The sequence below is a fragment of the Myotis yumanensis genome, unplaced genomic scaffold, assembly GCF_028538775.1.
Source record: "Myotis yumanensis isolate MYYU_CA2020_CCGP unplaced genomic scaffold, mMyoYum1.0.hap1 SCAF_5, whole genome shotgun sequence".
Lineage (NCBI taxonomy): Eukaryota > Metazoa > Chordata > Mammalia > Chiroptera > Vespertilionidae > Myotis > Myotis yumanensis.
In genome coordinates this window covers 90,363,110-90,386,223 of record NW_027223756.1, presented here as the reverse complement: position 1 = coordinate 90,386,223, position 23,114 = coordinate 90,363,110, and the positions used below count along the sequence as shown (strand labels likewise).

Genomic DNA, 23,114 nt, shown 5'->3' with positions numbered 1-23,114 from the left:
CACTGGGGTGCCTGGCCAGCCTGGGTGAGGGGCTGAGGGCTGTTTTCCGGAAGCGAGTGACTGAAGCTCCCAACCGCTCCTTGTTTTCTTTTTTTTTTTTTATTCTGGGCCAGCTTTAGCTCTGAGGCCTCGGCTGCTGAAAACATCGATACAATGTTGCGGTCTGGCTGGCTTTCAGTCCGGCTGGTTTCTGGGGTTTTGTTTAGCTTCTTATTTGCAACATAGTATATAGTTGTTTAGACTTGCAGCTGAGAGGCCGGCAAGTTAGGCGGGGAACGTTGAGTCCGCAGTCACTGAAGCAAGCAAGCCTCCCTGCTTGCTTCAGTGCATGGCTGCCGGCCGCCATCTTGGCTGACAGTTAATTTGCATAAGGATATGCTGATTAGCCAATGGGAAGGGTAGTGGTTGTACGCCAATTACCATGTTTCTCTTTTATTAGGGTAGATTATTATTATTATTGGTTTTAGAGACAGAGAGGAAGGGAGAAAAATGAAATTTGTTGTTCCACTTATCTATGCATTCATTGATTCTTGTGTGGCCTGACGGGGGGATTGAACCCGGAACCTTGGCTTATTGGGATGATGCTCTAACCAACTGAGCTATCCAGCCAGAGCCCAGGGGCATCCAGTTGGAGAAGTTCAGGATCCAGTCTTAAGAATGTTATGATCCTGATTCTCAAGTCTCTGTGTCTCCTGGGGCCCCATTCTTCTTGCCTTGGTACCTACCTGATGGTCCTAACTCAGGAGCTGGGTGCAGGGTGGGTCAGGGAGGAGGGGTTCTGTCTCTCTCCTCCAGGGCTCCCAGCCTTGCCTGGGCAAGATGCCTGGCACCTGGACATGCCCAGGAAGGGGTCCTGGGATGCCTCAGCACCTGAGGCAGAGGGAAGGGTGCACTGGGAAGACCAGTGGTGTCAGCAATCCAAGGACCATCCTGCCTCACGGGCCCACCTCCTCCTAATTCTGGCCTTTGCCCTGGTGGTTCCCGCACAGCACCCTTGGTTCAGTGGCCCTCACCTCCAGCCAGTGTCCCACCAGCTGCTCTTTGCAGGGTTTGAGGGGAATTGGCAGGTGGGTGGTTACATGGCAGAGGAGTCTGTGGGCAAACCGGTAAGACGATGAGCAAATGGCAGGGTGGGTGGGTGAGCAGGTTGAAGATAGGGAGCTGGGCTTACTATCCTCAGTTCAAGGCCCCTCAATAATGGGATTGGCCCCACACCTTGGCTAGTGGGGGCAAAGCCCTCCCAACTGGTCCCCAGGCCATAATGTGGATGAGGCCTCAATGGAACCCCAAGGTGGAGATGAGGTGCCTGGTGGGCCTTTGTGGGACGCTGAACTTCCACATTCCTGGCAGTATATCCTGGATGCTCAACCGCTAGCTTATCTGAAGCCTTCCCACCCCCCAAACTAAAGGATCACCATTCCCACTTTACATAAAAGGAACTAGGCTCAGAGTAGGCAGTGACTTGCTCCAGGCACAGCCATCAGGGCCCACCTCCAGGCCACATCAGGAGTGATCTAGCAGCCGCACAGAGGGTCAGGAACCCAAGCTCTTCCCACTTGGTTGCTGGTGTGGCTTGTGTCCAAGGATGGCTGTTGGAGGATTGGGTATTGTGGCAATATTCCAACTGTATGGGTACTTCCTGTTAGTGGCACACATCACTACTGCTATCACATGGCCACTCCTAACTGGAAGGTAGGCTGGGAAACTTTCTGGGTGGCATCTAGATATAGAGAACCTATTACTGAGGGGGGAAAAGGAATATTTGGAGAAACTAGGAACTTTTGCTAGAAACCACAATAAGTTAACGGAACTCCACAAGGCAAACGTGTTTGCAACATGGGGAGATTTTTCTTCCACGGTTTTACAGATCCATAACCAACGGCCCAATGAGCCAAGATGATACAAATGAATTCATGGGGAGGTGGGGAAAGCCAATCCTAAAATTTGATTTTTCAGCCATCAGTTTACTAACCCACCAGTGCTGGCAAACTTGGGGAAAACCAGGATCCCTTTTAAAATATATATTTGAATTCAGAAAGGGATAGAAACACCAACAATGAGAATTGATTGGCTGCTTCCTGCCCCTTAATGCTGTTGGATATAAAGGATGTCCCAAAATTCACCTAAGATTTGAATTTAATGGTGCTCGCTATCGCGACATGATAATCCAGTTTTTTGTGCCTAAATTGCAAGATATGGATGTTGATGACGTGGTTTCAACAAGACGGTGCCACATGCCATACAGCCAGAGAAACAATTCAATTACTGCATGAGTCATTTCCTGGTCGTGTAATTTCCCATTTTGGTGATCAGAACTGGCCGCCCAGATCATGTGATTTAACGCCATTGGACTTTTTTGAAGTCTAAGGTTTATGCCAACAAGCCCATGACCACCCACGCCTTGAACAAGGAAATTGAGCGCTGTATCAACGAAATTCAGCCACATTTATGCAAAACGGTCATGGAAAATTTCAGCAAGTGCATATGTGCCAGCAAAGCCGTGGAGGCCATTTACCCGATATGCTATTCCATACATAACCCTATACTTGTATACTTTATGAATCAATAAAAAATTTACAATTTTTAATTACAAACCTGTGTTTTCTATCAAAATTACTTCTTGTGTGAATTTTGGGACACCCTTTAGATGCATCTACGGAGGGTAGTCTGGCAGTGCCCAAATCAAATACCTGGCCCAGCAACTTAACAGTTAGCCCATGTGCTGCAGACACACACAGGTGGAGGGATAGTCATTGGCCATCTGCCCTTTTCTGGGTCCCACAAACTTACAGCTCTGCCAGGGACAGTGACAGATGTGGTTCCAGCCCTGTCTGGTGGGGGTTGAAAGCTGTCCTTATGGATATACTAGAGGCCTGTTGCACAAGATTCGTGCAATAGGCCTTCCCTTCCCCTGGCTGCTGGCACCGGTATTCCTCCGGCACCCCGGACCCAGGCCTTAGCTCCGGCCGGAGGTGTCTGACCCCGCCACTTCGTGCCTACGTATGCAAATTAACCGCCATCTTTTGTTGGCGGTTAATTTGCATATCTCACTGATTAGCCAATGGGAGGCATAGCAAAGGTACAGTCTATTACCATGTTTGTCTATTAGGATGGTTCAGAAACATTACTGAGGGGAACCCAGTGATAATCTGTGGAGAGCAGCCCAGGTAGAGGGCCCAACATTGTTGACTAAGCAAAGCAGCTCTGAGGTCCTCAGAAACCTGGGACCCCCAGACCCATCTCGCCTAGAATGGGGGCTATGCACACACTGTGCCCTGGGGATCTGGCCTCTCCAGGTGGGTTGGAGACCTGGTTTTCATGCACTGCTCCCCTTCTGTGGCCCAGCAGCTGTGTTCCCTGCCCAGGACTGGCTTTCTGCCTTTTGGTGTTTTGGGATCCATGGTGGGTCCTGCCCAGCCTGTGCCTCTGGTGCTTGCACCCCGAGCACTGCTGATCAGTAAAGGTGGTAGGTGGCCTGGACACCTGTGCTCAGAGGGATCAAGGTGACACATTAAGGACAGGTGCTCCCACAGCTTGTGTCAACCTCCTTGTTGAGGGCTCAGCCAGGTGGGATTAGCTTTGTGCCTGCACTTTCCAGGCTTCCAGTGGTTTCCTGGAGACATGCCCTCAAACACCCTGGAAAGACCTTGGAACCAAGAACCAGGTTCTGGGCCAGGAGGGGAGGTCCCAGGTAGAACCAGCCAAACTATCCTGGTTTCCCCCAGGGTCCAGCTGCCGCATCTCACCACCAGAATGGGGGGAAATGGAGGCCCGCGGGACAGATTTGGGGGCCAAGCCTGTGTCCTACAATGCACCCTCAAAACTCACAGCAGAGGCTGCCTGATAGGGCTGAAGACTCTGCCCTCACACTAGGACCCATGACAGCTCCTCACTGGACAAAGCCCCAAGAAACTGAGTGGGCAGGAGAGCTTGGGGGCGAGACCCTCGCTATTCCTGGGACTCCCACCACCCCTTCTGAGGGTCCTGCTGTCTGGGCCCCACTGGAGCAATACCCCCTCTCAGAGCAGAGAACTCATAGCTTGGCTGTGCCCTTTTGAGTTCTGCAGGGTGTGCAAAGAAAACAAGTGTGTATGAGCACCCGACTTTCCCAAAGAGTTTATTTGGGCAGACCAAGGGACGGAGAGACCCTGCATCTAAAAGAAGGTGTTGGGCCTCTTGGTGGTGAAGCGTGGCTTGTGCTGGCGACGAAGGACCCGGTGCGGCAACGGGAACTTGATCTTGGAGTCCTGTGACAAAGAGAGGCAGGTGAGGGGGTGGTGTGGTGGAAGCCTCTTAACCTTGTCCTTTGAAAGGTCTACAGAGGTGTGGACATGCCCCACTGGGCTCCTGCGTCAGACCCAAGGCTAGGGGGAGCCCCCCCTCAGTCCAGCAGGGGCCCAGCGCACTCACGTGGAACTGCTTGACTGCTGGTCGGCGGCACTTGCTGGCTGCAATCTCCTCCACCTTCATGATCTGGATTGAGTGGGCGCGGGCACGGTGCCGGGCCCCCATATCTCGGTCTGCAGGGTGAACAGGCACGAAGGTCTCTGGGTGTTCCTCAAAACTCCCATTAGGTGCTTGCCTAGGAGACCCCTCTCTGGCCACCGGGAGTGTAGAACCTTCCAATTCACTTTGAGGGGCACAGTGACAGCCCCCAAAGGCGACAAGATCCACTTGCTGTTAGCACCTGTTTCAACTGCTGCTACAGCAAACAGCAGTTCTTGGGTTTAGGTGCTTGGGTTTCAGCCCTGATAGGTGGCCCACCCTGGGAGCACCTTGGCCCACTACAGGTCCCAACACTGGACAGGGGCTGGACGCGGTGATGGGTGGGAGCTGTGTCTCTACCAGAGACTGGCCCCAAAAGTCCACTTGCTGCCAGGATCCAGGAAAAGGTGTTCCTGGGATATCCTCTCCATTTCTACCCCTAAGCAAACACCCATCACCATCCCCGGGACTCCCCACACCCCCAAAAGGCTCCTGCATTTGTCCTGCCCAGTCTAGGGGGGAGGTGTCAGACAGATGTCTGTCGAGGATGACTCTAAAAGGAAGGACGTGGCTGTGGCACAAGACAACTCACAGCACTGGGTGACGGCGCCGGCGGTGGTCAGGTCCCGGTACTCCCGGTACATGTTGTGGGTGCCGCTGCGGGAGTCGTAGCGCAGCCAGATGCCGAAGTTCTTTACCCGAAGGGGGGATTTTTCAAACACCTGCCAAAAAGGAGACTGGCTGAGGGGAGAGTAGTAAATGGGCCTCCACCCCAACCACTACCCTCACTTAGCCAATACTTCTACCCTTGCTGTCCCAAGGACAACCCCTGAACCGGTGGTTCTCAACCTTCCTAATGCCGCGACCCTTTAATACAGTTCATGTTGTGGTGACCCCCAATTTCATTGTTACAAACTGAACATAATTAAAGCATTAGGTCTCTGGGTGTTCCTCAAAACTCCCATTAGGTGCTTGCCTAGGAGACCCCTCTCTGGCCACTGGGAGTGTAGAACCTTCCAATTCACTTTGAGGGGCACAGCGACAGCCCCCAAAGGCGACAAGATCCACTTGCTGTTAGCACCTGTTTCAACTGCTGCTACAGCAAACAGCAGTTCTTGGGTTTAGGTGCTTGGGTTTTTGTGATTAATCACAAAAACAATATGTAATTACATATTTGTTTTCCGATGGTCTTAGGCGACCCCTGTGAAAGGGTTGCGACCCAAGGTTGAGAACCACTGCCTTGAACCTTCAGACAACAAAGGGCAATCTGCTGTCCACAGAGATCTCCACGGCAAAAGTGGGGGGTGCAGAGTAGTCCAGGCCACTTTCCTCACGGGGACCAGCTGCCACCCAGTGTAGCCACATGATGCAGAGTACAGTGCCCATTATGGCATTGTGCCCAGGCGACGGCACCTTTTCCCCTTCACAGATGAGGTCCAGGGAAGGTGGTGACCTCAGCTGAGACATCCCAGGCCTTGGGCTTTCTCGTTAAGAGAAGAGCAGATTCACCCACCCCATCCTGATCTAGGGCCTGAACTATACCTGTGAACAGGACCAGGGGCTCTGAAGCGCCATAACCCTGTGAGGCCAGGGCTGCCTCATGGGAGGTGTAAACCCACTCCAGACCCCACCGTGTCCTGGGCACTCCATACCTGCCCACAGTAGACGATTTCCCCTGAAGACTTCTTCATCTTCTTTAGTTGAGACACAAAGTACCAGAAGCGGGACTTGGCAACAACATGGTTAGGTGCAAAGATGCGCATGCGGTAGAGGGGTGGCGTGTGGCACTTGGGGGTGGGCAGGCAGCGCCCCACCACCTTGTACTCTCGAAGCTGAAACAGAATCAGAGGTGAGGTAGGACCAGCAACCAGGCAACTGTGGAGATGCCTCGCTCTCGTTCCCCGAGACTTGTGATGTCGATCAGGGGATAGATGGAGGGCAAGTCCCAGCCCTGGGCTTCCACGTGGAATCCAGGGGATGGTGGCTCACACCACTGTCCTGCCTTCCCCATAGAAGTAAGGGCGGTGTGCCCGTTGCCCTGGCTCCAGAAAGCTGGGCAGGACCATCAGCCCCACTGTCTCTCCCTTTCTCTTTATACTTGTGGCAAAATGGAGGCCTAGACTTGCAGCCTCAGGTTCAGAACCATCAGGCAACCTTCTTGTCCACAGCATCTCCGCAGCTCACGAACATCCTGCCAAAGTTCTCTTTCACTCTGGGGCTGAGACAGAAACCAGCCCCGGATCTCACAGCCCGCCCCAGGTAGTCCCGAAACAAGAACCCAGTTCCCTCTCCAGCCTGGGTTCCTGCACCGCTGCCAGCAGCTTGCAGCTGCCTGCATTTCCCAGGTGCCCAGGAGATGTGGGTTCCCCGTCTACATGATGCTAAGATGAGGTGTCTGCCAAACCGAAGCCCTGAGACATAGCAGAAAAGAGCCACCTACCTAAACGACTCGCCATCCTTTCATTAAGATCAGAAGGCAGCACCAAACACTGCAAACTCGGCTACTTCCACCTCTGAATCGGCCACATGAACCGCGCGGACCACCCGTTCTTAAAGGGGCCGACGCAATGCCTTTCCCAGCGTGGAAACCGAGGCTGGAGAGCTGCACATGGCACCCCGCCCTGTATTTCCCCGGGACCCACTCTCCCATCTCTGCCTCACAGCGCCCTCTGATTCTGCCCAGCACCTGCCACAGCGATAAGGCTCGCAATCTCCTCGTCAATTCGAGTTCATAACTTTCCTCTACTTCTCACGGCCATCCTGGGAAAATGGGAACACTACTGCCGCCCCCAGAACCACGCTCACTACCCAACTGAGATCCGGAGACTCAACGAGGTCTGGTAGCACGAGCCTCCCTCCGACCCCGCGATCCCCGAACGGGCCCGGATCAAGAACCGGCCTCTCTCTCCACGCGGCGCCCAGAGTGGCCGCCATGTTGACTGCACCTCCGGGCAGCCGCACGCGACCGCACGGGTCCCATCCGGGAGCGCGCACTACCGACTCGGCCCACAACCCCTCCTGGGTCCCCCATTCGATCCACGACGCGCTCCCCGGCCCCCTCCCTTGTCGCGGCCGCCTTACCGTGCCCGAGGCCTTCATGGCGTTCTCCCCGCGTTCGCCACCACCCACAAAAGGAAGTGTCTACTCTCACGCAGCCGCTCACCACGACTTTGTTACAGGAAGTCCCGCCCTCTCGAAGCCGCGGGTCCATTGGCTTCTTGGCCCCGCGCTCAACCAGATCTGTTTCTTCATTGGCTCTAGATGCACCAATCACTTTACAGCCCCGTCTTCCTTAGCGACTAGACTACAACTCCCAAGAGGCAACGCGGATAGTTTCTCCTGTTCCGTCGCGACCATAAGGGTGCGTAGGCGCGCGCAGCACGCGGGGAGTGGTAGGCTCCCGGAGAGACCTCTGTGGCGGGTTATAGCGTTTTCATCCCACCCCCACCCCCCCTCCAAGCTTAAGTATAAATGGAACCAGCTCTAGGGTGGGCGTGATGTTATGATACGATGGCGGCGCCTTTCCTGGAGGTGTATTACGGAGGTCTCAAGCCACATCTCTGAGAATTCTTATCTGTAAAATGGGAATAATTCCACTGTTTTTCTCCTAGAAATGTGACCATAATTAGCTGGGATAACCCATGTAAAACGCCAGACACAGAGCAATTAACAAGTGGTAACATTCATTAAGCGCTAGAATGCTAGTTGTTGCTATTATTATGGGGACCTGTTTGTGTTTCGTAGAAGCAGAAATTCAAACCCTGTCTCCTTGCCTCCACTACAGATCCTGGGGGGCGGGGAGGAAGTGGGGGCGCTGGAACTGACCTGGTGCAGCCCCGCCTTTGAGAGGCTCCCCTGGAGGAGAAACCGGAAGATGGAAAAGGAGAGAACCACAAACACCTCACGATTTCAGGCTGTGAAGAAAAACAGAGGAAAGAGGATAAATTGGAGGGCTTATTGGGGCGGAGGCGGCTCTTGGAGAAGATGACAAATGAGCCCAGTTCGCATTTTTCTTTTTCTCTTTCTAATTAAGTAATTAATAGCTTCATTGACACATAGTTCACATACCATACAATTCGCCCATTTAAATTGTACAATTCACTGGCTTTTACTACCATTTATTCCCAGACGCATTCATATACTTAGTATATGCACAGTTGTGCAGCCATCACAGTAAAATTTAGAACATTTCCAGCATCCACAAAAGAAGCCCCTCACAGTTAGCAGTCACCTCCATCTCCCCGCCCTCAGCCAAACTAGGAATCTGTTTTCTGCCTCTAAACAGCGGTTCTCAACCTGTGGGTCGCGACCCCTTTGGGGGTCAAACGACCCTTTCACAGGGGTCGCCTAAGACCATCGGAAAACACATATATAATTACATATTGTCTTTGTGATTAATCACTATGCTTTAATTATGTTCGATTTATAACAATGAAAATACATCCTGCATATCAGATATTAACATTACGATTCATAACAGCAAAATTACAGTTATGAAGTAGCAAAGAAAATAATTTTATGGTTGGGCGTCACCACAACATGAGGAACTGTATTAAATGGTCGCGGTATTAGGAAGGTTGAGAACCACTGCTCTAAGACTTGCCTATTCCAGGTATCTCACATTATTGTAACCAGACAAAATATGAGGTCTTTTGTGATTGGTTTCTCTCACTTAACGTCTTCAAGGTTCATTCCCTGTGTAGCATGGCTTAGTACTTCATTTCTAATTACTGCTGAATGATATTCTATTGTCTAAATATATCTTGTTTATCCATTCGTCAGTTGATGGGTGGTTCCCACTTTTTGGCTATTGCAAATAATGAGCTATTGATATTTGCATGCAATCTTTGTGTCTTAGCTATTGTGTAGTCAGATTTTTTAAAGTTGTATGTTTTCATTTCTCTTGGGTATATATAGGTAGGAGTGGAATTGCTGGGTCACAGGTAATTCTATGTTTAACCTTTCAAAGAACTGCCATACCTTTTTCTAAAATGTCTGCATCATTTTACACTCCCATCAGCAATCTATGAGGGTTCCAAAGTCGCATCCTCACCAACACTTTTTTTTTTTAATATATTTTATTGATTTTTTACAGAGAGGAAGGGAGAGGGATAGAGAGTTAGAAACATCGATGAGAGAGAAACATCGATCAGCTGCCTCCTGCACACTCCCTTCTGGGGATGTGCCCGCAACCAAGGTACATGCTCTTGACAGAATTGAACCTGGGACCCTTGAGTCCGCAGGCCGACCAGTTAGGGCCTCACCAACACTTTTTATTTGTCTTTTTTATTGTAACACTAGTAGCCCAGTGCACGAAATTTGTGCACATTAAAAGGGAATTAATTGCCCTAACCGGTTTGGCTCAGTGGATAGAGGATCTATCCACTGTAGACTCAAGGATCCCAGGTTTGATTCCAGTCAAGGGCATGTACATTGGTTGCAGGCACATCCCCAGTGGGGAGTGTGCAGGAGGCAACTGATCAATGTTTCTCTCTCATCGATGTTTCTAACTCTCTATCCCTCTCCCTTCCTCTCTGTAAAAAATCAATAAAATTTATAATAAAAAAAAGAGTGAAAACACTTTCAGAGTGCTTGAATTGGTCATTTATATTGGGAATGAAAGGTTCTTCCACCGAGAAGTAAATTTGCAGTAATTCCTGTAGGCACTGTGGGTAAAACAGTACCACCACAACCTCTAATATAATGTATTAAAACTTTATTGTGGAGAGCCGCTACAGTGTTCTGGACAGGTTCAAGCCTTGGACTGATGAGAGGGCACAGTCCTCTCATTGCCACGTGCAAGTCCCAGCTTGGAGGGCAGGGCCCTCCCAGCACAATTATAGCCAACAGCTATAGTTGTGAGCTTGAACCTATGGTCGGAACATGTGGCCCCATGTGTCTGAGTAATATGGGCTTGATAGAGTTCAGGTGCATGTAGTTGAGTAGGATTGAAACCCAGGAGAATCTTGTAAACATCTTAGTCACACCCTTACTTTGCCTTGTGGAATCTGCTATAAAATAAAGAAACGGCTGTGGGCGTAGTCGCTGTCTCTCAGAGAAGCAGCCTCCCAACGAGACCCAGATTTCATTCTCTTGTCTGTCTTTTCTAAGCCTTTCAGCTGTCCCCACTCAGGTTCACCCTTGGCTGTGCCGGCGTGGCACACTTTATAAAGATATGCCTCCATGCTCCGAGGGTGGGTTCCTGCCTCAAACCCCGCCCTTACAGGAAACAGCTCCGGGAAACAGCTGCGGGGGAGGGGAGGGTGCAGCTGTTTCCAAGAGGACCCCTGCAGGACTGACTTCCTTCCAGTTGGTTGCGGTTCTGGACGTGATGTTATACCCAGGGTTTTTATATAAGTAGATTCCTAGTGAGTGGAAGTGGTTTTGATTTGCTTTTCCTTATTTTATTTCTTTGTTAATCCTCACCAGAGGATATTTTTCCATTGATTTTTAGAGAGAGTGGAAGGGAGAGGGAGAGACAGAGAGAGAAACATCAATGTGAGAGAGAACCATTGATCGTTGCCTCCTGCACCCCTACCTACACCCCCATCCCACCCCGGAGATCGAGCCCGCAACTCTGGCATGTGCCACTCTCCAGAATCAAACTTGGGACCCTTCAGTCCACAGGCCCATGCTCTATCTACACAGCCATTCCCGCCAGGGCTCTTTGCCCATTTTAGATACATAGTTCCTTATCAGACACATGACAAAAACTTTTTTCATTCTGTGGGTTATCTTTTCACTTTCTTTTTTTAAAAGTTTATCTTTATTGTTGAAAGTTTTACAGCTGTCCCCCTTCCCCCCCCATTGACCCCCTTCTAGCCCACACACACCCCATCACTCTTTTCATTTTCTTAAAAAAAAAATTAAATCTTTATTTTATTTTTGTTTGTTTGCTCATCCTCACCTAAGGATATTTTTCCATTGATTTTTAGAGAGAGTGGAAGGGAGGAGGTGAGACACACAGAGAGAAACATAGATGTGAGAGGGCCTGACCGGGGCCGGGTGGGGATTGAGCCTGCAACCGAGGTACATGCCATTGACTAGAATCAAACCTGGGACCCTTCCGTCTGTGGGCCGATGCTTTGTCCACTGAGCCAAACCAGCTAGGACTTTAAAAAAAATTTTTTTTAATTTCCTTCTTTCACTTTGTTTTTTTAATGAACCACTTTTTAAAAAAACATATTTTTATTGATTTCAGAGAGGAATAGAGAGATAGAAACATCAATGATGAGAGAGAGTCATTGATTGGTTGCCTCCTGCACACCCTCACCTCCTGCACACCCCCTACTGGGGATCGAGCCCGCAACCCACGCATGTGCCATTAGCTGGAATTGAACATGGGACTCTTCAGTCTGCAGGCTGATGCTTTATCCATTGAACCAAACTGGCTAGAGCCCTCTTTCACTTTCTTGACTGGTTTCTTTGAGGCACATTTTTAATTTTTTTATTTTATTGATTTTTTACAGAGAGGAAAGAAGAGAGATAGAGAGCTAGAAACATTGATCAGCTTCCTCCTGCACACCTCCCACTGGGGATGTGCCCGCAACCAAGGTACATGCCTCTGACTGGAATCAAACCCAGAACCCCCAGACTGCAGGCCGACACTCCATCCACTGAGCCAAACCAGTCAGGGCAACATTTTTAATTTTGGTGAAGTCCAATTTATCTTTAAATATATACTGAGTGGCCAGATTATTATGACTACCTGACGTTTGTAGGCAAATTAGCTATAATTTCGCTCTGAAGTTGCTAGAGGGCCAGACCATTATAAATAGGGAAGCAGGTTGTTTACCACGAGAGTAGAAGTGATTTTTTTTTTCTGAAGATATGGGTAAACAATGCGATTTAACAGCCTTTGAACATGGGATATATTTGAACGTGAGTGGCCAGATTATTATGACCACCCCATCAGTACTACGTTGGGCCACCTTTTGCCTTCAATACTGCGGCGATTCTTCTTGGCATTGACTCCACGAGATGTTGAAAGGTGATGCGAGGAATCTGACAGTGCCTAATGAATAGCACTGTCCAGTTCTGTGAGATTTTATGGTTGTGGAACCAGCTGCCTGATGGCTCTTTTAACTTTGTCCCACAAATGCTCAATTGGATTGAGATCTGGTGATTGTGGGGGCCACCTAAGCAAGGTTAAGTCTCCCTCATGTTCTTGAAACCACTCCTGCACAATACGAGCACTGTGGCATGGCGCATTGTCTTGTTGGAAGAAGTCATCTCCATTGGATACACCACAACATGATAGGATGAACTTGATCAGCAATGTTACTTAGGTATGTTGTGCTATTCAGATGTTGTTCCACACGAATTAAAGGGCCCAAATCATGCCAGGAAAACATGCCCCAAACCATAACCCTGCCCCACCAGCTTGAAGGGTTGTACTCATGCATGTGAGGTACATGCTGTCATGCTGTTTCCGCCAAATTCTCACTCTGCCATCTGCATGATGCAACTGGAAACGTGATTCATCGGACCACGTGACTTTTTTCCAATGCTCAACTGTCCAATCCTTGTGTTCCCGTGCGAATTGGAGGCGTTTTATCTTGGTAACTGCAGACAGCAAAGGTGTTCGAACAGGCCTTCAGCTGTTTTGCTGATACTCACTCCATGGCTCCAAGTGCCAACAATCATCCCACGTTCAAAGGCTGTTAAATCGCATTGTCTACCCATATCTTCAGAAAAAAATCACTTCTGTCATGGTAAACAACCTGCTTCCCTATTTATAGTGGTCTGGTCCTCTAGCAACTTCAGCAAGAAATTGTAGCTAATTTGCCTACAAACGTCAGGTGGTCATAATAATTTGGCCACACACACACTCTATTGGCCCGGTGCATGAAATTCGTGCACATTAAAAAGGGGATTAATTAAAGGAAATATTTTAATATTGCTATTTGCCCTTTCTCTGTAATAGAAGTGTCAGAGATGAAAGAAAATTAGTAAAATGTATATGAAAATCTTCCTCCTGTCAGAGTCTGGGGTGTGCAGCGGGACCTAGAGTCAAGTCCCCGCACACCTGCAGAGCCTCAAAATTACGCAAGACCCAGACCCAGCCGGCCCCACCCCCATTGGGCGAGATCCAGACCTGGCTGGCCCCACCCTTGTCAAGCCCCGCCAGGCGGGGGGCGCAGCCTCAGGTCCCCAAGTGCACCCTCAGGTCCCCTGGCCCGGTGCCAGGGCTGGGGCATGACCTGAGGTCCCCTGGCTGGGGCAAGGGGCACGCCTTGAGGTCCCTGTCAAGCCCTGCCGGGTATGGGGCGTGGCCTCAGGTTCCCTGTCAAGCTCCACATGGCGGGGGCGGGGCCTCAGGTCCCCCAGCCTGGCACCAGGGTGGGAGGCACGGCCTAAGGTTCCCTGTCAAGCCCCAACCGGCGGGGGGCGCAGCCTTAGGTCCCTGCTGATTGCTCATTAAGGCTTGTTACAGGAACTCAGCCTCCACTGTGGGTGCAGCCATCTTGACCATTAAGGCACGATGGTCAATTTGCATATTCCTTCTTTATTAGATAAGGTGTTTGTGTATATGTATATGTGTGTGTGTGTGTGTGTGTGTGTGTGTGTGTGTGTATTATTGATTTCAGAGAGGAAGGGAGAGGGAGAAAGGAATAGAAACATTGCCCTAACTGGTTTGGCTCAGTGGATAGAGCATCGGCCTGCGGACTCAAGGGTCCCAGGTTCGATTCCAGTCAAGGGCATGTACCTTTGTTGCGGGCACATTCCCAGTATGGGGTGTGCAGGAGGCAGCTGATCGATGTTTCTCTCTCATCGATGTTTCTAACTCTCTATCCCTCTCCCTTCCTCTCTGTAAAAAATCAATAAAATATATTTAAAAAAAAAAAGATACATCAATGATGAGAGAGAATCATTGATCGGCTGCCTCCTGCACGGTCCACACTGGTGATCGAGCCTGCAACCTGGGCATATGCCCTGACTGGGAATCGAACCATGACCTCCCGATTCATAGGTCAACATTCAACCACTGAGCCATGCTGGCCAGACTATCTTTTTCTATTACTTGTACTTTTATTTTTAATTGATTTTTTACAGAGAGGAAGGGAAAGGGATAGAGAGTTAGAAACATCGATCAGCTGCCTCCTGCACGCCCCCTACTGGGAATGTGCCCGCAACCAAGGTACATGCCCTTGACCGGAATTGAACCTGGGACCCTTCAGTCCACAGGCTGATGCTCTATCCACTGAGCCAAACCGGTTAGGGCTATTACTTGTACTTTTGATATCATATCTAAGAAACTATACCTAATCCAAGGTTATGAAGTTTATGTCTATGTTTTCTTAAGAATTTTATAGTTTTAGCTCTTCTATTTAGGTACTTGATCCATTTTTAATTAATTTTGCATATGTTATGAGACAGGGGTCCAATTTCATTCTTTCACATGTGGATATACAGTTGTTCCAACCATTCGTTGAAAGATTATATTCTCCTTTGAATTGTCTTGTTGAAAATAAAATGTGATTATTTCTGGAATTTTTAAAATTGGATTTCTCTGATCTGTATGTCTCTCTCACTTTATACCAGTACCACTCTGTTTTTTGTTTTTTTTTGTGGCTTTTAAAAAAATTTTATTTATTGATTTTGAGCGAGAAACGTTGACTTATTGTTCCACTTATTTATGCACTCAATAGTTAATTCTTTTTTATTTTTATTTTTTTATTTCTTAAAGTATTACAAAGAGTGTTACACATGTCTCCTTTTTTCTCCCCCTTGACATTCCCCCGGCTCCGCCCACTCCCCAGTGTCTTGTGTCCATTGGTTATTCTCATATGCATGCATATAAGTCCTTCAGTTGATCTCCTACCCCACTCAACCCTCCTCAGGGTTCCCACTGTAGTTTGACAGTCTGCTCAATGCTGCTCTGCCTCTGTATCCATTTTTGTTCATCAGTCTATAGTGGTCCTTATTATCCATAAATGAGTGAGTTCATGTGGTATTTTTCTCAGCTTCCCAGGGTCCATCTCAGTCTCACAGGGGCCATCTCAGCCTCACAGGGGCCGTCTCAGCCTCACAGGGACCGCCTCTACCTCACCGGGGCCGTCTCAACCTCACCGGTGCCGTCCCAGCCTCACCGGGGCCGATTCGACCTCACCGGGGCCGTCTCGACCTCACCGGGGCCATCTCAGCCTCACCAGGGGCGTCCCAGCCTCACAGGGGCCGTCTCAACCTCACATGGGCCGTCTCAACCTCACTGGGGCCATCTCAGCATCACCGGGGTCATTTCAGCCTCACCGGGGCCAATTCAACCTCACCAGGGCTGTCTCGACCTCACTGGGGCCGATTCAACCTCACCGGGGCCGTCTCAGCCTCACCGGGGCCGTCCCAGCCTCACCGGGGCCGATTCGACCTCACCGGGGCCGTCTCGACCTCACCGGGGCCATCTCAGCCTCACCAGGGGCGTCCCAGCCTCACAGGGGCCGTCGCAACCTCACATGGGCCGTCTCAATCTCACATGGGCCGTCTCAACCTCACCGGGGCCATCTCAGCATCACCGGGGTCATTTCAGCCTCACCGGGGCCAATTCAACCTCACCAGGGCTGTCTCGACCTCACTGGGGCCGATTCAACCTCGCCAGGGCCGTCCCAGCCTCACCGGGGCCACTGCAACCTCACCGGGGCAGTTGCAACCCCACTCTGTTTTGATTACTGTAGCTTTGCAGTCAGTTTTGAATGGGAAAGTGTGAATTCTCCAATTTTGATCTTCTTTTTTAACACATTTCTTACCGCTCAGGAGTTTTCTCATGTTTCGCGCGCCATCTGTTAAGGACTGCTCATGAGTATTCTCGTTTTTCATGCCCATGGAAAAAGGAGTGAATCTAGATACTTATGTAAATTTTGTTTGGTCCCTCTTCATAGAGGAAAATGTTTTACGCAGTACCATATGTTAAAAAAGTACTAGGAACTTTAATTGTTTAATTGTTTTTGTAAATAAAAATGTTATAATTATTGAAAAACAACACCTAAAGTGCATTATGATGATTTAAATAACGTGCAGTTTTCCCAAAAACGTGCGGTCCCTGGCATATGTCTTAGAGATTTCTATGCGGTATGCAATGTGTTAAGATAGAAAAGGTTAACCTGAGTCCCTTGAGTTTTCATATGAATTTTAGGATCAGCTTGTCAATTTCTGCAAAGAAGCCAGCTGGGATTTTGATAAGGACTGCATTGAATCTTTAGATTGATTTGGGGAGGATTGTCATTTTAACAACATGACATCCACAATTTTACTTTTGTTTTTCTATATCTGGTGTCTTTTTTGTTGTTGCTTCTCTATTCTTCCTTTACTGCTTCCTATGCATGAAATGACTGTTTTCTAGTATAACATTTTAATTCCTTTAATTATTTTTTCAATATATTTTTTGAGTTATTTCCTTAGTGGTTACTCTAGGGCTGAACATATACATCTTAACTTAGAATCTACTCTAGGTTTATGCAGCCTTAATTTTAATGACATATAGAAATGTGATTTCTATATAGATCATTTCCTCTCCCCCCCCACCCTTTTTTAAAATAAATCTTTATTGTTCAGATTATTACAGTTGTTTCTCTTTTTTCCCCTCACAGCTCCCCTCCACCCAGTTCCCACCCCACCCTCTGCCCTTACCCCCCCCAACACTGTCCTCATCCATAGGTGTACGATTTTTGTCCAGTCTCTTCCCACACCCCCACACCCCTTTCCCCCCCAGGAATTATCAGTCCACTCCCTTTCTATGCCCCTGATTCTATTATATTCACCAGTTTACTCTGTTCATCAGATTTTTTTAAAAATATATATTTTATTGATTTTTTTACAGAGAGGAAGGGAGAGGGACAGAGAGCCAGGAACATCGATGAGAGAGAAACATTGATCAGCTGCCTCCCGCACACCTCCCACTGGGGATGTGCCCGCAACCAAGGTACATGCCCTTGACCGGAATCGAACCTGGGACCCCTCAGTCCACAGGCCAACGCTCTATCCACTGAGCCAAGCCAGCCAGGGCTGTTCATCAGATTTTTTATTCACATGATTTTTAGATACACTTGTTGATAGATATGTATTTGTTGTTCATAATTTTTATCTTTACCTTTTTCTTCTTCTTCCTCTTCTTAAAGAATACCTTTCAGCATTTCATATAATACTGGTTTGGTGGTGATGAACTCCTTTAGCTTTTTCTTATCTGTGAAGCTCTTTATCTGACCTTCAATTCTGAATGATAGCTTTGCTGGATAAAGTAATCTTGGTTGTAGGTTCTTGGTATTCATCACTTTGAATATTTCTTGCCTCTCCCTTCTGGCCTGCAAAGTTTCTGTTGAGAAATTAGCTGACAGTTGTATGGGTACTCCCTTGTAGGTAACTGACTGTCTTTCTCTTGTTGCTTTTAGGATTCTCTCTTTGTCTTTTGCTCTTGGCATTTTAATTATGATGTGTCTTGGTGTGGTCCTCTTTGGATTCCTTTTGTTTGGGGTTCTCTGCGCTTCCTGGACTTGGAAGTCTATTTCTTTCAGCAGGTAGGGGAAGTTTTCTGTCATTATTTCTTCAAATAGGTTTTCAATATCTTGCTCTCTCTCTTCTTCTGGCACCCCTATAATTCTGATGTTGGTACGCTTGAAGCTGTCCCAGAGGCTCCTTACACTATCTTCATATTTTTGGATTCTTTTTTCATTTTGCTTTTCCAGTTGGGTGTTTTTTGCTTCTTCGTATTTCAAATCTTTGACTTGATTCTTGCGATCCTCTAGTCTGCTGTTGGGAGTCTGTATAATATTCTTTATTTCAGTCAGTGTATGCTTAATTTCTAGTTGGTCCTTTATCACAACCTCGAGGGTCTCATTAGATTTCTTGAGGGTCTCATTAAGTTTATCGGCGGTTTCTAGAAAGTTCTTGAAAAACCTTAAAAGTGTGGTTTTGGCCAAAACCGGTTTGGCTCAGTGGATACAGCGTCGGCCTGCGGACTGAAAGGTCCCAGGTTCGATTCCGGTCAAGGGCATGTACCTGGGTTGCGGGCACATTCCCGGTGGGGGATGTGCAGGAGGCAGCTGATCAATGTTTCTCTCTCATCGATGTTTCTAACTCTCTATCCCTCTCCCTTCCTCTCTGTAAAAAATCAATAAAATATATATATTTTTTAAAAGTGTGGTTTTGAACTCTATATCCAGTAGTTTGCTTTCCTCCATTTCTGTCATTTGTGTCCTGTTTCTTTGTCTCCGCATTTTTTTATGCTTCGCTGTGTCGATAGAGTGGCTTTCTGTACTAGGTGTCCTATAGGGCTCAGTGGCTCAGCCTCCCCAATTACCTGAGGTAGACACTCTTGGTGCACCCCCTTGTGGTCTTTGTGCACAGTCTTGTTGTAGTTAAGCCTTGATTGTTGTAGGTAACACTGGGAGTGATTGACCTCCAGGCCAATTGGCTGTGAGAATCAACTGTGTCTGCAGTGAGAGAACTTCTGTGCTGGAGACACCCCTCCGGGGCAAGACTTGCTTCAATAGGGCTTTGGTGCTCACTGAGTCTGCCCCCTGAGTGTGTCCTTTATGAAATCGAGGAACTGCAGTCTGGATGGTCCCACTCTGACCACCAGGCACACTGGCTCCTGGATCTCTAAGGAGATGCTAATCTAGCCTCTTCCTGAGGCTATCCAGTAGGAGCCAGCTGTGACACAATGCAAGTTTCCCTGGGGCCTTGGGCCAGCTGCAGATTGTTAGGTAATTATCCGATTGCAATGGGCCAGGCCTTTCATATGCAAAAGCCTCTGTGGCTTGGGCACAGTGGGGTTCCAGGGGATCAACAGGGCGGAGCGAGCAGTTATGGCTGCTCTCAGTCCTGCCCTTAGAGGCCCTGCTTCTCAGTGTCCCAGCAATTGCTGCAAGCACCCCCAAGAGAAAGCTGCCCTTGAGTTTCGACCGATGCCAGACAGTCCAGTTTCTCCCGTATGAGTCTGGGTCCCCAGAGACTTGCCTGGAACTGGAGCTCAGAGCTTGAGACTCCCTCCTGATTGAAAAAGACAACAGTGTCCTCAGCCGCCAGCCCTCTCCACATGCACCTCCATACCTCTGTATTTTACTTCCGCACCGCAGCTCCTCTGCGTCTCGGTATGCTTTTCTCTTTCCTTCTAGTTGTAGAATTTCCACTCAGCCAGCCTTCCTGTGGTTCTGGATGATGTCCGTTCCATCTTTTAGTTGTATTTTTGAAGTGGTTGTGTGAGGCAGCAATCTCCGGTGTTTACCTATGCTGCCATCTTGGTTTCCTCTCCTCTTCCCCTTTTGTACAATTATTGTTATTACTAGTGGGCTGGTGCACAAAATTTGTGCGGGGGGGGGGGGGGGTGTCTGTCAGCCCAGCCTGCACCCTTTCCAATCTGGGATCCCTCTCGCAATCCAGGACTGCTGGCTCCTAACTGCTCACCTGCCTGCCTGCCTGATCACCCCTAACCACTCTGCCTGCCAGCCTGCTTGCCCCCAACTGCCCTCTCCTCCTGGTCTGATCGCCCCTAACCACCTCTGCCTCAGCCCCGCCACCATGGCTTTGTCCAAATGGACACCCGGAAGGTTTCCCAGTCTAATTAGCATATTACACTTTTATTAGTATAGAAGAAGATAGAGGCCTGGTGCACGGGTGGGGGCTGGCTGGTCTGCCCTGAAGGGGGTCCTGGATCAGGGTGGGGGTCCCCACTGGGGGCGGTGCTGGCCTGGGCAAGGGGCTGGGGAGGTTTGCAGGCAGGCCATGCCCCCATCGGGGTGAGGGTCCCTGTTGGGGGGCATGGCCAGCTTGGGCGAGGGGCTGAGGGCCATTTGGGGGCAGTTTGCAAGCCGGCCAAGCCCCTGGCTTTGTTTAGAAGGATGTCCAGAAGGTTTCCGGAAGGTCTCCCAGTCTAATTAGCATATTACTCTTTTATTAGTATAGACTAGAGGCCCAGTGCACAAAAATTTGTGCACTTGGGGATTGGGAAGGGGGGGCCCTCAGCCCGGCCTGTGCCTTCTCGCAGTCTGGGACCCCTCGGGAGATAACGACCTGCTGGCTTAGGCCTGCTCCCAGGTGGCAGAGGGCAGGCCCAATCCTTAATTGCAGCCCCTGGTCGGGCTCAGAGCAGGGCCGATTGGGGAGTTGGGGCGCCGCCCCCTGGCATGCACAGAGCAGGGCAGATTGGGAGGTTGTGATGCCACCCTCAGTCACGCTCAGGGTGGGGCTGATTGGGGGATTGGGGCACTGCCCCCTGTCACACTCAAGGCAGGGTCAATGGGGAGGTTGCGGCGCCACCCCCTGTCACGCACAGAGCAGGGCCGATCAGGGGGTTGGGGCGCTGCACCCTGTCACTCACTGAGCAGGGCCCATCAGGGGGGTTGGGGTGCTGCCCCCTGTCACACACAGAGCAGGGCCGATCAGGGGGTTGGGGCGCTGCCCCCTGTCACGCAAAGAGCAGGGCCCATCAGGGGGTTGGGGCGCTGCCCCCTGTCATGCACAGAGCAGGGCCCATCAGGGGGGTTGGGGTGCTGCCACTGTCACACTCAGGGCAGGGCCAATGGGGAGGTTATGGCTCTACCCCGTCACACACAGAGCAGGGCCCGTGGGGATGGGGGTGGGGCGCCGCCCTCTATCACCCACAGAGCAGGGCCAATCAGGGTGTTGGGGCGCAGCCACTGTCACACTCAGGGCAGGGCCGATGGGGAGGTTATGGTGCTACCCTGTCACACACAGAGCAGGGCTGATCAGGGGGTTGGGGCGCCTTCCCCTGTCACACACAGAGCAGGTCCGATCAGGGAGGTTGTGGCCCCGCCCCCATCACACACAGAGCTGCAGGGCAATCGGGGGTTTGGGCGCTGCCCCCTTTCACGCTGATCCGGTGCCAGGAGGCCTTGCTGCTCCGCTGATCCCGGTGCTGGGAGGCATATTACCCTTTTACTATATAGGATAGAGGCCTGGGGGCCGGCTGGTTTGCTCTGAAGGGTATCCTGGATCAGGGTGGGGGTCCCCACTGGGGTGCCTGGCCAGCCTGGATGAGGGGATGATGGCTGTTTGCAGCTGGTCACACATCCTTCAGAGTGGGGGTCCCCACTGGGGTGCCTGGCCAGTCTGGGTGAGGGGCTGAGGGCTGCTTTCAGGCTGGCGGTTATTGATTGAAGCTCCCAACCGCTCCTTTTTTTTATTTTATTCTGGGCCAGCTTTAGTTCTGGCTCTAGCTCTGAGGCTGCGTATCTGGTTTGTTTCGGTTCTATAATCGAAACAATGTATAACTTCAGCTCTGAGATCCCAGCCGGCTATATTTGTTAGAATGTTTCAAACTGCCAGCTCAGAGGCTGGCAGCGGCAGGCGGGGAACGTTGGAGTCTGCAGTCACGGGAGCAAGCAAGCCTCCAGTTCGCTTCCAGCTGCCTGGCTGTCGGCCGCCATCTTGGCTGACAGTTAATTTGCATAAGGATACGCTGATTAGCCAATGGGAAGGGTAGCGGTCGTACACCAATTACCATGTTTCTCTTTTATTAGTATAGGATTGTGCTATTAATGTTGTACATACTACATCTACATATGTTGTAAACCCCCACAAGGCCTTGTTATAATTACTACTCCATACCATTAAATTGTATGTCTGTTGAAGAAGCAGACAACAAGGGCAAGTATATATTTCCTAGAGGCCCTGTGCACAAAAATTCGTGCACTCTGTGGGGAGGGGATCCCTCAGCCCGGCCTGTGCCCTCTCACAGTCTGGGACCCCTTGGGGGATGACCACCTGCTGGCTTAGGCCTGCTCCCTGGGGGATTGGGCCTAAGCTGGCAATCAGACATCCCTCTGACAGCTCGGCAGCCCTCGGGGGATGTCCACTTGCCAGCGGGGAGCAGACCTAAGCTGCAGTCAGACATCCTTAGCGCTGCTGAGGAGGCAGGAGAGGCTCCCACCACCACCGCTGTACTGGCAGCCACCAGCATGGCTTGTGGCTGAGCAGAGCTCCCCCTGTGGGAGTGCACTGACCACCAGAGGGCAGCTCCTGCATTGAGCGTCTGCCCCCTGGTGGTCAGTGTGTGTCATAGTGATGAGTCATTCCCAGTCTTTCTGCTGTTAGGGTCAGTTTGCATATTACCCTTTTACTATATAGGATAGAGCAGGGGTAGGCAAACTTTTTGACTCGTGGGCCACAATGGGTTCTTAAACTGGACCGGAGGGCCGGAACAAAAGCATGGATGGAGTGTTTGTGTGAACTAATATAAATTCAAAGTAAACATCATTACATAAAAGGGTACGGTCTTTTTTTTTTTTTTTTTAGTTTTATTCATTTCAAATGGGCCGGATCCAGCCCTCAGGCCATAGTTTGCCCACGGCTAGGATAGAGGCTTGGTGCACGGGTGGGGGCCAGCTGGTTTGCCCTTAAGGGTGTCCCGGATCAGGGTGGGGGTCCTGCTTGGGTGCCTGGCCAGCCTGGGTGAGGGGCTGATGGCTGTTTGCAGCTGGTCACACCCCCTTCAGGGTGGGGGTCCCCACTGGGGTGCCTGGCCAACGTGGATGGGGGGCTGATGGCTGTTTTCAGGCTGGCCACACTCCCTTTAGGGTGAGGGTCCCCACTGGGGTTCCTGGCCAGTCTGGGTGAGGGGCTGAGGGCCATTTTCAGGCTGGCTGGCAACTGAAGCTCCCAGACTCTCCTTTTTTACT

General features: G+C 50.1%; 1 protein-coding gene and 2 non-coding genes across 3 annotated transcripts; all 3 read right to left on the bottom strand.

The window, feature by feature from the left end:
* Positions 1-4,090: 4,090 nt before the first annotated feature.
* On the bottom strand, positions 4,091-7,655 carry RPL18A (ribosomal protein L18a). Its single transcript, XM_070416401.1, has 5 exons — positions 7,567-7,655; positions 6,138-6,317; positions 5,078-5,207; positions 4,411-4,520; positions 4,091-4,247 (listed from the first exon to the last, which is right to left on the bottom strand). The coding sequence occupies exons 1-5, from the start codon at positions 7,582-7,584 to the stop codon at positions 4,155-4,157; spliced, it is 531 nt and encodes a 176-aa protein (XP_070272502.1). The 5' UTR covers positions 7,585-7,655; the 3' UTR covers positions 4,091-4,154.
* Positions 4,609-4,738, bottom strand: LOC139011893 (small nucleolar RNA SNORA68). The gene has a single exon (XR_011471706.1). It is a non-coding gene; the product is annotated as a small nucleolar RNA SNORA68 (small nucleolar RNA).
* On the bottom strand, positions 5,488-5,617 carry LOC139011892 (small nucleolar RNA SNORA68). Its single transcript, XR_011471705.1, has one exon. It is a non-coding gene; the product is annotated as a small nucleolar RNA SNORA68 (small nucleolar RNA).
* Positions 7,656-23,114: the final 15,459 nt, after the last annotated feature.

Bases quoted from the DNA above. Each gene is read 5' to 3' on its own strand.
- RPL18A (XM_070416401.1), bottom strand. The intron at 4,521-5,077 runs GTGAGTTGTCTT...TTCACCCTGCAG, and splicing joins CGGCGCCGTCACCCAGTGCT to ACCGAGATATGGGGGCCCGG. The intron at 4,248-4,410 runs GTGAGTGCGCTG...TCTTTGTCACAG, and splicing joins CAGCAGTCAAGCAGTTCCAC to GACTCCAAGATCAAGTTCCC.